Source organism: Phaethon aethereus, assembly GCF_964289735.1.
Source record: "Phaethon aethereus genome assembly, chromosome: Z".
NCBI classification, from domain to species: domain Eukaryota; kingdom Metazoa; phylum Chordata; class Aves; order Phaethontiformes; family Phaethontidae; genus Phaethon; species Phaethon aethereus.
In genome coordinates this window covers 37,231,064-37,244,377 of record NC_138577.1, presented here as the reverse complement: position 1 = coordinate 37,244,377, position 13,314 = coordinate 37,231,064, and the positions used below count along the sequence as shown (strand labels likewise).

Sequence of the window (13,314 nt, the reverse complement as noted above, 5' to 3'; positions counted from 1 at the left end):
CCAGGAAAATTCTGCAATGGGGAGCATAGGGAAGAAGCCAGCTAGGTCTTTGTAGTGTCTCTTAAAGTTTAAGGCGAGCAGTGACAGACGAGTCATTTGAAAGACAGTCCTTTCTCTAATGAACTATTAGTTCATTAGAGCCAGTATTGCTATGGTCTATAGTAGCAGTAATATATAATACAGCCTATTTGCTTACATTGTCCTCTTTTTATAAATTGCATAAAGGTAGGTGGAATAGGGCTCAGGGGAAGAAGACAGATGGTAAATCCCAGGTTATTGTAGGTATCTGCTTTGTTCTTTTTCACCATTGTAAGGAGAAGCTGGTCTACCCTGTTTGCTTTTTTTCTGTTTTGAACCGAAATAGGCACCCTCCTTTTATTCTTTCTGCAGTTGTCATTTCTGTCAGCATCTGGGTAATCCACATTCCTGGCAGAGAAATTACATGTTGGAAAGGTTACTTTTATTGCCTCAATACATGACTTTTAATTTTTGCAGGAAGGATGATATAGAGGTGAACATGGGTGAAACTCGAATAATTTCTAGTGCTGTTCTGTCAGCGGAAGATAAAGATACCCCCAGGGAGAGAATTTACTACTTATTTGAAAGACTTCCAGAAAATGGTCAGCTTCAGCTCAAGGTTAGTCTTTGTACTTCAACAAAAAGCAGGCATGCAAAGAGCTTTCTCATTTTAGGGTAGAATGAAGTTCATCTTCCTTTTCTCCCAAATGTATGTCATGGTTTGAAGTAGGCGACTGTGGCCAGTTTGATTGTTAAAGAGTGTTTGAACCAAACAACAATGCTGTCCCAGAGGCTTTGACACTAGAGGCCAGATCCTCAAGAGGAGGAGAGGGAGGGTGAAAGGCATGGCAGATCATCTGAGGTGACAATGGAGAGAGATGCTGTGAGAATCAGCCCATGGAGGGGAAAATCAAGTGTCAAAGCTGGGAGGGGCAGGGGGAAAATTTCTTGATCAAAAAAAAGTGACAAGTAAGCCATTATTTCAGTTACTTCAGGGTTCAGAAAGAATGGAGGGAGATGTGTGTGAAAGAGTGGGCAATAGATCATGAGTTAGGAGAAAAGTATGGGGAGAAGGAGAGAAAAAAGGAAGAAGATGGAAAGGGTATATCAAGCGGAAATGCAGAAAATAAGACTAGAAATGGAAGGAAAGATAACCATCTATTGACTAAAGATAAGCCACAGGAAAAAAGATAGAAAAAAATGCCTCTTTTTAATAGAAAACAATTCATTTATAAGGCCTGTAAGCCTGGAAAATATTTTGATTCTGGACCCCTGCAAGAATCTGTGGGTCATGTGAAAAGGGTTTACACACTGGGGTGAGAGAGGCTGGAGTCTGACGTTTCAGCACATAGGGTACCCATGTGTATTTGAGCTCTCTATCTTCGATAACCTTTCCTCCAAAGCTAGTGACACTGTTCATGCAGGCTAAATGTCAAATACACAGATCATTCCAATATAGGGTACTATGCTATCTTCATAAAAGCAGGAAATTTTATTGGGCAATTCACATTTTTCTATCAGAGGACCTCCAGGGCTCTAAATTGCTGTGCTTCTCTGAAGTTCCTCATAGGTTCATTTCTGATATCCCTTTAGGTATGGTTTCAGACAAAATCAAGAGCAGCTCTGTGAAATTAAGAGATAGAAAACATAAGCTGGGTCAGGAACCATTTTGGTGTCTCATTGAGAAGTGTGCAGAAATTTATTTCCTGGAGTAAAAGTGGCTGAAGTCCATTTACTCTATTTTATTCATTATCACTGTATTTTCTCCAGTCTTATAGCTGCTTGGGAGCAACTCCAGATATTTACTGCCCTTCAAAACATACTATGAAGAAAGAGTCTAAAGCTCAGAAGGGAAGCCAGACAGCTGCCACTAACAGTCTGCATAAGTGCAAAGAAACAGGGAAGGATGCATGGGAGACTATCTGTTCACTGACGGATATTTATTCTTTCTAGGTAGGCCAAGGCTGGATGACTCTCCAGACTGGAATGAAGTGCACTCAGGAAGAACTGGATATGAATCTAGTGAGATATGTCCATACAGGAGCTATAGGATCCAAGAACCAAGACAGCTTCACATTTTTTCTGTGGGATGGGTACAATAGATCTCCAGCTGTGGACTTCTACATAAATATCAAGGACATGGAAAAGGGTAAAGATCTGCCAGACCTGATGTTTTACAGTGCCTGTTTCTGAAAAAAAGATGCTCTCAGTACATGTCCTGATCCCTCTTGGAGCACTATCTATGCCCTTGGCAAGCCTCCCTGCAGATCCCAAAAGTCTGTCTGCTTGGATTTCACTGCTGGTCAGAGCCCTGATGTTCCTGCTGGTGAAGACGTAGTCCTGGGATTTGAAAAGGCTCTGCCTAAGGCAACGTGTTGCACCTTGCCTCCCAGGACTCCCAGCTACTTTTCAAATAGAGCTGAAAAAATCCTTCTGAAAGTAGCTTTATGTCTGGGTAAATCAAAGCACAGAAAAATGGCAAGAATGTAATAAGGCAAGGAAAACGCTGTCAAGAACAGCTGTCTCCCAGTTTTATGCCCTAGTCTTACGGTCTCTCTTCCTATATTGCATCCCTATGAGAAACCTAAATTGGACCAACTTCACCTGACACTGCTAAGATTGCCACGAGGGTTCAGAGAGGTTGTGCTGTCTCCATCCTTGGCAGTTTTCAAGCCCTGATGGGATAAAGCGCTGAGCAACCTGGTTATGGCTGATCTCATGGCTGATCCTGCTTTGAGAAGAATGTTGGGCTACAGACATCCTCAAGTCCCTTCCAGCCTGAATTTCCCTATAATCTTACAGTCCTATGATTTTTCTACTAGTGATGGCTTGCCTGTGGCTAAATAATGCATAAGAGATCAACTTACAATTCAATATGACTATTTAGTGTTGTTTTGTTTATCCTGCAGGAGACATTGCTGTCTTCATAAAACCTCTTAGAGTGACAAAAGGGGATAGGGGCTACGTTACAACCGATGTCCTCCTTGCACAGGATGGTACTGACAAGCCAGAGGAGCTCCTCTATGTGATAACCTCCCCACCCCAGTACGGACAAATAGAGTATGTCAGCTATCCTGGCATCCCCATTACAAGCTTCAGTCAAATGGATGTAGCAAGACAGATAGTCTGCTATATTCACAACACAAAGACAGTGGTTTCTGAAGATACATTCAGGTAAGGCATAACACCCCAACCCCCAAACTTCTTCCCTTGGATTTTTTGGGTATTTAAAAAAAACCCAAACCACACAACACAAACCAAACAAATAATGAAAAAGAGCTGAAAGCTCTGTGGGAATTCTCAATATTTATATAGGAAAGATATTTCTACTATAATACACATAGTTGTGGCTGCTTTGGTAATAAATGCATTTTCTAATGGATACTGAAACTATAGCCAGAGCCACATTCACTCAATGCTACTAGCTTTAGTATTATTATAGCACCCAAACATACACAACTCTTAAAATTTAAGTGGGGGAGAAGGACTAAAAACATACTTCATGAAATTTTCCTTTGGTTTCTCGCTATAGCTGGGTGTGGTATAACTGGTTAAAATCCAGACATTAAATAACTTCTTTCTTGTCTATTCTTATTTATTATTGCAGGCTTTTTGACTCCATAAGCAGTTCTTGAACATATTGAACACCAGTCCACTTACCTATTCTGACACCACAATAGGTCAGAAATTTGTGTAGACAATTGGGGTTTTGGGGTAAACCTGGTTACTTTTAAGCCCAGTTCAGCAGACTAGTGATATTTATTTCCTTTTTTGTTCTTAAATGAACCTCCCTTGGTTATAGAGCAGAATGATGTAGTGAGTTATCATCAGGTGAAGACAGAGTAGATATATTGTTACTCAAAGTCTCAGGTACAGTTTTGTAAAAAAGAGCAAATTCAGGAAAACAAGCTCAGAAATAAGGAAAAGGTTTCTAAAAGAAGAACACTAACATTTTGCTAGCATTGACAATTTCCTCTGAAAATAGCTTTTGACAGAAAATGTACTTTATGTAAAATTCAAATTTTCCGCACAAAAATAAAAGCTTATTGTTTTTTCATTTGTGACTAAGAAAAATGAAGGATTTAGCTCCTAAGAGTTGCAGCTGAGAAAAGACCCCTTTTTACACTGTCTTATGAATAGATTCCTGATCTGAATGTCATTTTCCATGATGTGTGATGAAGATTCAAGGACATGTTTTGTCATCCAGTTTGCCACGTTTTTTGCAGGGAAGTCAAGCAAGTGGGTCATGAAGATAGGAAATAAACCTCCCTATGACACCAGGGCAGCTTATGTGACATTATCTAGAATTAATCCAAAAGTAACTTTGGGGCTTTTGTCACATGAAACATTTCAAACTATACCTTCCACTAAATTAAATGTGGTGCAAACTCTAGTTAGGAGATTTGTCTGATCGACTTGTAGTCATAAGAGAAAAAGTGAACAAATATTATCTGTCTTTATGTTTCTTGATTGTGAAACACTATGACCAAAACCAAAATTAGCTCAGGCAAGTAAGGTTGCAGTCATGCCAATTGTAGGCTGGGCAGTGTAGGAGTGGCTTGCATCAGTATGACTTCTATACCCCACTACTGAAAGCAGACCAAGCAATTCTAGGGAAACTGTGCATGTGGATAAACCCAATGTCTTCTGTTTCAGACAATGGTTAAGAACCAATCTAGAAAGTCAGCTTTATATAAGTAGGGTTTTGATGTTTTAATAAATATTGTTATTCAATAGCTATTTTAATAAAAATAATTGATGTTCCTCAATGTTATAATTCGGAAAATAATTAGGTTTTGTGTAGACATATAAATATTGTGGCAGAATATTATTATTATTTAAACAAAGAATGGTTACATTAATTATACGGGTAATTAGCGGGGGAGGGATTAACCGATCAGATTTTTACTTTTCACTGAAGTACTTCCTTCAGACATAAATTTACCTGTATTGTTTGGTGCTGCTAGCCTGGAAGAAAGATTTGGCAGTGCTTGTTTGGACAGATGACTTCAAGTGATTAGCAACCTGACATCAGATGCTGGCAGCAGGATACTAAAAGAACATGCTAATGTCCTCCATTTTGACATGCTGGCTTGATTTTGTAATGAGCTGGCACTATTTATGATTCCATTTTTAACTTTTAAATGCCATGACAGATGGTAGGTCCTCCAGCCAACTCTGTTGCCATCAAACTGCAGAAAGCATGAAATGTTGGTAATGGTGAAATCAAACCATGCAACATGTCCTCCTAACTGTGCGTGAGAGTTGTCCCCTAAATTTTATCAGAGTGAGGAGAATATCGGCTGTTCTCCATTCCCAAGGAAAAGATGAAGCAGCCATAAACCAGAAATAAACAACCAAAATCTCCCAAAGTGCAGAAAAAAGGACGTCTTGAACACAGGCAGCTTCATCACCTGTGAAATCAAGTAGCATACAACATTAGCATTGTAAATTTCAGTCTGATGTATATAAACAGGAGGTTTGCTCCTATCTGGTATTCTGTAGAAGACTGGATGAATATTCATGGATGAATTCATGAACTGAATTATCTAAGTCTTTCACTTAAATATTGTTTGAGATGTCATGCAAATGATTTCACAGTCTTCAAAATAACCAGAGGAAACTCACTTCCACTGCAATCTTCCAGACCTTCATAGAGATGGTTAAGGTCTTGACTGAACATGTTTTACCTTTTTTTTTTCCTTAGCATAGTATTTATCATAATTATTCTAGTTCTGCATTTGATTTCATCTAGATTACTAATAGCACAACCCTTTTGCCATTGGCACAATAGCATTAGGTCAGTGCAGACAGATGTCTCCAGGTTCCCAGCTGGGAATACCATCCTCAGTAAACATATTTCTAACTGCTATGCAGTCCCTGGTCTGTCTATGCTCATTCCCATCTGTTTCATGGCGTACTGCCAGCTTACAAGTTGATCAACCCCTAATCATCCAGCATTGGTGAAGGCAGTGAGGAGTTTTAGATGGACAGCCTGTGTGACACAGTAAGCTACTCCACGACCTACTGAAGGTCACTTACATTCAAGGCACGCAGCGATGGGCCAGGTTCTGATCCTGTAATTATTTAAATGCTTCTTTGAGGTCTGCAGTCAAGAGGGCAAGACGAGGCAGATGATAATCCAAATGTCAACCAGTCCCCATTTCACTTACATATGATAGAAGCATGCTAGGTGGAAAGCAGCCAGGTAGGCTGGCCCTGTCTGAAACAACCGCCCCATGACACCGTACAAGATCAACTGTGTAAGTGTAACTGTATGTGCATTCAAAGCGCTGGGCATTGGAAGGTGGGAGAAAAAGGAAGGTCAGCGAATGTGAATAGTCTGTCACAAGCAAATTTCTTTACAAAGCAGACTCTGTTCTGGCTCTTGCAGAACAAACCTGGGTGAAAACAACTCTCCGAGATGCGTTTGCATGTACTATGCAGCATAACCACAGAAACTTCTGTAGAAAGAAAGGTAGCTCCTACCTACTATATGATGATGGGACACAAAGGATCATGAGACATTTTTAGAGCAATTTTTAGTTTCATATACTCTCAAAATTTTTTGGTACAGGCATGACAATGTACAATGTAATTGCTTTCAGAAAAAAATACTTAAGTAATAATCTTGACAATGAAAGCTAGGATGAATTTTGAAGGCTAAAAGACTGGGCTTCTCTTTATTTTTATCCACAACTAAATTTGATAATAAATTTCTGCAGACCATGCTGTCACTTGTATGGCAAAAGCCCATATCCAGCTGGTAGGCTTCCAACAGATTTTCTCTCCAGCCTTGGGCACCTTTATCTTTCTCTTGTTTAGGAAAGGAAAATAACTCTAGAGCATAATCAAATCTTCAGTATATCTAAAGACATATTACTGCTTCAGAGAGAATTATAAGAAACTATGCTGCTATTAATAGAAATTCCCAGCATGGAATAAGAACTTAGATCTGACCCTTTGATAAATCCATGCTTATGGACATCTACATTCTTAAAATTACCCGAGCAACTTCTATAGTTCTGCCCAGTATCTCCCACAGAATCTTAGTATTTCAGTGAAATCTTACTGGAGTTTTGTCCAGAAACATAAACCAGCTACTCTCAATATATAGAAATTTACAGATACAGTTAGTGCCTAAACAAACCTGAAAAGTGAAATGAGGATGGATCTTTTTCCAGCTTGCCTTTTAGACAGTTTCGGGGCAATTGGGTACAAAAGGCTTGTAACAGCTAACAGAAAAAAAGTATTGTCTAGGCAGACCATGCACTTTACACACCGCTTCCTGTAAGTTGTAGACAGAGCCAGCACTTTCACTGGCAGTTGCCACTGCCAGGTAACCACGTTAAGATATACTTACAGGTGTGTAGAAATGTGTTTGTATGCCAGAGGGTGCAATAAACCCTCCAGCCAGCCCACCATTTTAGATCTGCTCCATCTGTATCTGAGCTAGAAGATGAGATCAGCTCTGTTATGACTGCTGAGACTGATGGGTACATTACTCTGGCATCTTACTCAGATTCCTGCAGATGCATTGCAACTCTTGCCACTTACCTGGCCATCTGCTTTCATGTTTTTAAGTTATACATCCACACCACTCAGTCTGGATTTGAGCTCAAACCAGCTCCACTACTTTGGCAGTATCAACGCAGGCAAGTCCTGTAGTAAAGGTGTGTATTATTTCATTTCAGTACATGGGCAATCAAGAACACATGCTGAAGACTACCTTGCCTCTCTTTGCCAGATTCATCATCAGCAATGGACTGAGGACTAAGCACGGGACATTCATGATCTCCTTGGAGGCAGTCGACCAAGCTTTCCCCACACTATCTAGGAACGCAGGGTTAAGATTAGTGGAAGGTGCTATGGCACTCCTTTCTCCTGATGTCCTGCAGCTTTCAGACCCAGACACGGCCAAAGAAAACCTTACCTTCCTCTTGGCTCAGCTCCCCCAGTATGGTCATCTCTATTATCGTGGGGCTGTGCTACTGCAGTACAATTTCACCCAGCAAGATGTGGACAACAGGGATGTTGCATACAAGCACCGAGGTGGGGATTCCCAGATTGACAGATTTACATTTGTTGCAACAGATAGGACAAATCAAGGCTTCATCGTGAATGGGAGGGTGCAGAGCGAGCCAGTGGCATTCACCATTCAGGCAAGTGTGACCACAGGCCTACTTAAAAGAGATATATAACATGATAAGGTGGAAAATGTAGTGATTTTAATGATAATTGGTACTTGCTGCAGTCTATGATTTAACTGAGGTATTTATCAGCTAAGATGTTTGCTTTCTGTGTTCTGTGAATAACTAACCTGGAAAATTAACTACTTGCCACTATGCATTACTCAGGCAAAGAGTTTTGTAGAGTGCAAAGAGAGAGACTGTATTTAAAAGAAGAAAGATATCCTGCTTATATAAATATAAGCAAGTATACACTTACATACTTATACTTGCTAAAATATTTTACATAGAAATCTCAACCCTAAAGTTGAGCCCAGCTATGGGGAGGAATGAACTTTCTCCTGCTCTGCTTTCCCACTTGGTACATGACCCACTGATTTGCATGTGAGGGATACTAGGACGTCTGTTGATCTTCATGTCACAGGAAACTTGAATTACAGCCACTTCGCTCCCACAACTGGACAGCCTGACTTCCTTCTGGGAGTCTTTGTAAGATGCCTGCTCTGATTCTTCCTTCCTTTACTAGGATCTTTCTGTTCATTTTCCATTTCCCTCATTTTCAAGTTCCTCCCACTGTGTCATAGCATCAGATTCCTTTACTATGACTTCTTGTATGTATCTGGCGCGTTTCAGTATGAAAAGGAGGCCTGGTTGCATTGTGTGTCAAAATCCTGTATGTTTCAAAACACTGAAAAAAATGAAGAGGCTTCTAACTTTTCCTGATGACAAAGTTTGAAGTTATATGATGAGCAAGGAGTGCCATTTCAGCAGAAGATGAAATATGGAAACAGCAATAACTGTTGCGGAGTGTTAGAAGATTCATCAGAAGTTGTGAAAGGTGGCACAGATTCAAGGAGACACATTGGCCAGGTCTATGACTGTGGTTATCATAATCCTTAGGCTTCCATGCTTGTTATTGTAAAACAGAGGTCAGAAACCTTTCCTGGAGCTTTCATTTGCTATGAAGAAAATTACATCAAACAGGAGAAGGACTATGGGGAGTCCTTCAGGGACATCAGGGCAGAGGTACACAGAATTTGTGTTGCCCTCCCCAGTGTGTGCTGTACCCCACTGCATGCAGCAAGTGACTGGGCGGTCTGGGCCTGGAAACCTCTCATGGGAAGTAGTATTTAACTGGAGATCAGACTTCTTCTGGAGCAGACTGTGAGTCAAAGTGCCTATTGCCACTCTGAGCAGGCCACTGTGCTTTTAGCAAAAGTAGGACAGAGAATATCCTGATGCTGTAAAATGAATATATTTTTGTCTAACTTTGATTTAGGTGGATCATTTGGACAAAATGGCACCAAAAATTGTTCATCTCCATTGCTCTTCTGATGTGGAACTGCTGAAGAATGGCAATTACGGGATCTATATTACTGCCAGGTCCCTGAAGGCATCTGACCCCAATACAGAAGATGACAAAATAATTTTTAAGATTTTACGAGGTCCTCATTATGGCTACCTGGAAAATGTAACAACAGGTGCTGTCTTCTATAATCTCTGTATTTTGGGACATACCAGACCAGATTCCAAAACCTACCCCATCAATGTTTACTTGATAGAGAAAATTAAAATTTCTTAGCAAACTTTGGGCAAGGTTGGAATGTAGTAAGAAAGCTTGTACACTAAAACCTGAGTCTCATGTTCATCATGAATCCTCAAGGAGTTTGAGATGATTGTTAATAGCTGCTCTTGAGAAACTATTTTTTGTTTGTGTCAAAAAAAATCCAGATTAATATTGAACTTGGTCAGATGATAAATGTGTTACATGGGAAGATATTGGCTGGGGCTTATAACAAGGTTATAACAAGCTGGAATATTGCTGTTTAGCTATAAAAACTTGATGTTTAGAAAAAAAAAAAACCAGCAACAAAAATTGCTGTTTAGCTATAAAACTAGGTGTCTGTAAGTTCAAATTTTCTAAGTGTTCCACAAAAAGAAAAGTAGAAAACAAGTCTATATGAGCTATGTGGTTCTTACTGACAGGCTTTTGATTCATATGAATGTTTATCTTCTTTCCCAGGTGGATTCATTCAGGAAGGGTTTAGCCAAAAGGATTTAAACAGCAAAATCATACTTTATGTCATCAATCCATCGCAGGAAGTGAATTCGGACAACTTGGAGTTTCAAGTTACAGATGCCCATGGAAACTCTGCGGTGCCCCAAAGGTAGCCTGTGGCTCGATGGTGTGTGCTGTGGTGCCGGGGTGAATGAACCCGTGCTGGGCTTGAAGCCATGCAGGCGTGAACATAGCTATGACTTAAACTGCCATTTCTTTCGCTGAAGAGTAGAGAAGGTTTCTTTCCCTCAGGGAAGCGAAATACAAAGGGCTAGCTCCAGGTTAGACTTGGGGCACAATTCTCAAGGGCCTTCAGGGCCTCACAAAAAAACATAATGGAGTTTGCGTGGCAGTTGGGCATTTGAGATCTGAGATATTGGGTGCTGAGGGATGGGACTGTTGTTTCATGTACATGATCCTGCAGCTGGAGGTCACTCTTGCCCCGAGTTGGCAACGCTTTTTTCACAAGCTTGGGATCACGATGGAGGGAATGCTCTCAAGCAGTAAAAGCTATGAGAGCCGCACTTCTGCAAAAGAGCACAGGTGGAGGGCACACAGCACCTTCTTTGTCATCCACTGATGAAATTTCTACTAGGCGTATTATAAAAATTTCCTTGTGACATATGATAAGCCTAACGTACAAAAATTAGAGACTGGGGTATCATCTGAACTGCTTTGATGATAATGGCCAAACGTGGGAGCACCTCTACAGCAGGGGCAATTTTTCTCTTTATTTCTGAAAATAGGGCTGAATGTTCAACCAATTTATTTAATATATAACTGTGAGAGATAACTAATGCTATTTTCCTGGGCCAAACTGAGTACTTGCAAACCAGGACTCAATGGCGAGGGAAAAGAAGCAGCGAGCTGGCTCCAAGGGCCAGGCGCCTCTGATCGCTTCCCTGCACGCTGGGGAGGGGACAGGGACTGAGAAGAGCCGGCCACAGCGTTTCAGCATTTACACACTATGCCAAAAGATGTTCCCATGTACAAACACATCTGAACACAGCCAGCCTGAGCACTTCCCAGCTGCACTGTGCTCTCTCACTGATGCATTGATCTTAAAAACACCATTAAAATGCTGCTGGTTCTTGTTGGGAAAGTGCGGCTTCTTGTACATAAATAGCGATGCGTAACATAGCTTTACGAAGAGAGCAAAAGAGAAAGCGCTTTTTGTATTGAAAACAGGAGTTTCAGAGAAGTAGAATTTATCTGTTAGCTGCACTGGAGCTCACAACGAAGAGGTATTTGGCTTTAAGGAAAAAAATAGTATTTTTAATATTGGATTTAAAAGCTTGAGGTTTTTTTTTTTTTTTTTTTAGTTTATTACCTAACGGTCACTAGTTCAAAATACAAGCTTGATTTACATATTGATGTTATTAAAGTTGAAGCCCAGCTTTTATCTGAATGCTGCTGGACTACATCTGGCACATGCATTCTCTTTAGCAAAAAGAAAGCAAATCAGCTTCTAAATGGGTTGCCCACACCATGAGTATCAAAGGATAAAGGAGGACAGGAGGAAATTTCCACTGGTGTTAGAGCTAGTCAACCTTGAAAGGTCTAGAAGTTTGTTTTAGAAAAGTTCAAATTGTTTTGTAAGTAAGTAGCACAGCTCATTTTCCTTCTTTTTGCTCTCTTTCATTCCTCTCTGACTCTCACTAATTTTTATCACAGTTTTAAAAAAGGTGAGATCTTTATTTGCTACCCCGTGCAGCATGCGATCCTCCAAGGTTCAGTCACATCCTCTATTAAACTATTCTAAAATTCAGTATATGAGACTCCTGGACTCAGCCACTTTGATGGTTGAAGAAGGAAATACACAGAGTATTAGAGTACGGGGAGTGGGGAGAGCACTTCCACAGAGGCGGTGAAGTCCTGGAGCATTCCCTATACTCTAGAGGAGGAGAGTTAGAGGATAAGTGAGGGAGGGCAGGAAGAAAGGAGGACATTGCAGAGAAAATACCTGGGAGTGAGAGTAAAATAAAACTACAGGGATGAAGGGAACCAGGAAGAAACAGTGATAGCTTGTCTTGGCCAACCTGGTGTTACAGACAAACTCTGCTCTTCTCAAAGTTGCTGCAGAACCCCTCTGATTCAGGCTTGGTTTGGGGTAGACCAGGGATTGACAGGAAGATTTATTAACCACCTCTCCCGCTTTGTAATCAGCCAAATCACACAAATATGTTGATTTGGAGACAAATATTCAGTATGTGTATTGGCTAAATCAGCAGTCAGGAGCAAAATGGCTCCTCACTGAACCTGGGAGCAGCAGGGGGTTGGGGCAGCAGGGGAGGTGGCTTTGCTTCACACGGGCTTTCCCTCCTCTCCCACAGGCTGGAGCTACGGTGGTCTCGGATTGAAATGCAACAGACTGAATATGAAGTGTGTGAGAGTGTGGGAGTTGTGTCTCTGAAAATCACCAGGGCAGGGCACTCTGCAGAGTCCGCCTTTATCGCAGTGAAGGTAACGCTGAAAGCCACGCTCCTAACTGGAAACTTAATAATAAGTAGTGGAGCCCTTTGATTTCTTCCTCGATCTTAAAAGGTATTTCAGTGATCAGCAGAGGCCATACAATTGAAACCAGACTTACCAGGACATTGTCCTTGCTGGTGTAGATGATTCACAAGTTTCTGCCAAAACTGAGTTTTAAGTAGAAATGCTGATTAACAAAAACTAGAATGTTTTGGAGCAGTGTTTCACTTTTGATGACCTTCTGTGACAGAGCAGGCAGTTTTCTCCTGGCACTGTGCTCAGAAGCTGGGTTTCCAGGATTTGCCACTTTGAAATCCAGGCTTTGGGCAAGCGGAGGCCTTGGGACTTCTCATTTCCCTGCTCAAGGCTGGAAGAGCCCTAGAGCTATGGGACCTCCAATTCCACAGTCACGGCAGCCTCCCCAATTTTTCCCCCCACTGCCATCAGCCTAGGAACGCCCTTATATCTTCACTATCGGCCTCTGTCTTCTGTCAGAAAAATTACATTGAAAGCTGCAGGTTATAATTTTGCAAAGCAGGTTTTGTGCAACTTGCCTTCACAAATTTTATCTGTTCT

At 41.0% G+C, this 13,314-nt stretch overlaps 1 protein-coding gene across 1 annotated transcript in view; it reads left to right on the top strand.

Moving 5' to 3' along the window:
- Nucleotides 1–13,314, top strand: part of FREM1 (FRAS1 related extracellular matrix 1) — a gene marked incomplete at its 3' end in the record, with an annotated part of 67,467 nt that overhangs the window by 37,276 nt on the left and 16,877 nt on the right. The window contains exons 21-27 of the mRNA XM_082012885.1: nt 496–637; nt 1,972–2,167; nt 2,928–3,192; nt 7,766–8,180; nt 9,487–9,688; nt 10,231–10,375; nt 12,600–12,729. Coding sequence (XP_081869011.1) covers nt 496–637; nt 1,972–2,167; nt 2,928–3,192; nt 7,766–8,180; nt 9,487–9,688; nt 10,231–10,375; nt 12,600–12,729 — 1,495 coding nt within the window. The remainder of the gene's footprint in view (nt 1–495; nt 638–1,971; nt 2,168–2,927; nt 3,193–7,765; nt 8,181–9,486; nt 9,689–10,230; nt 10,376–12,599; nt 12,730–13,314) is intronic.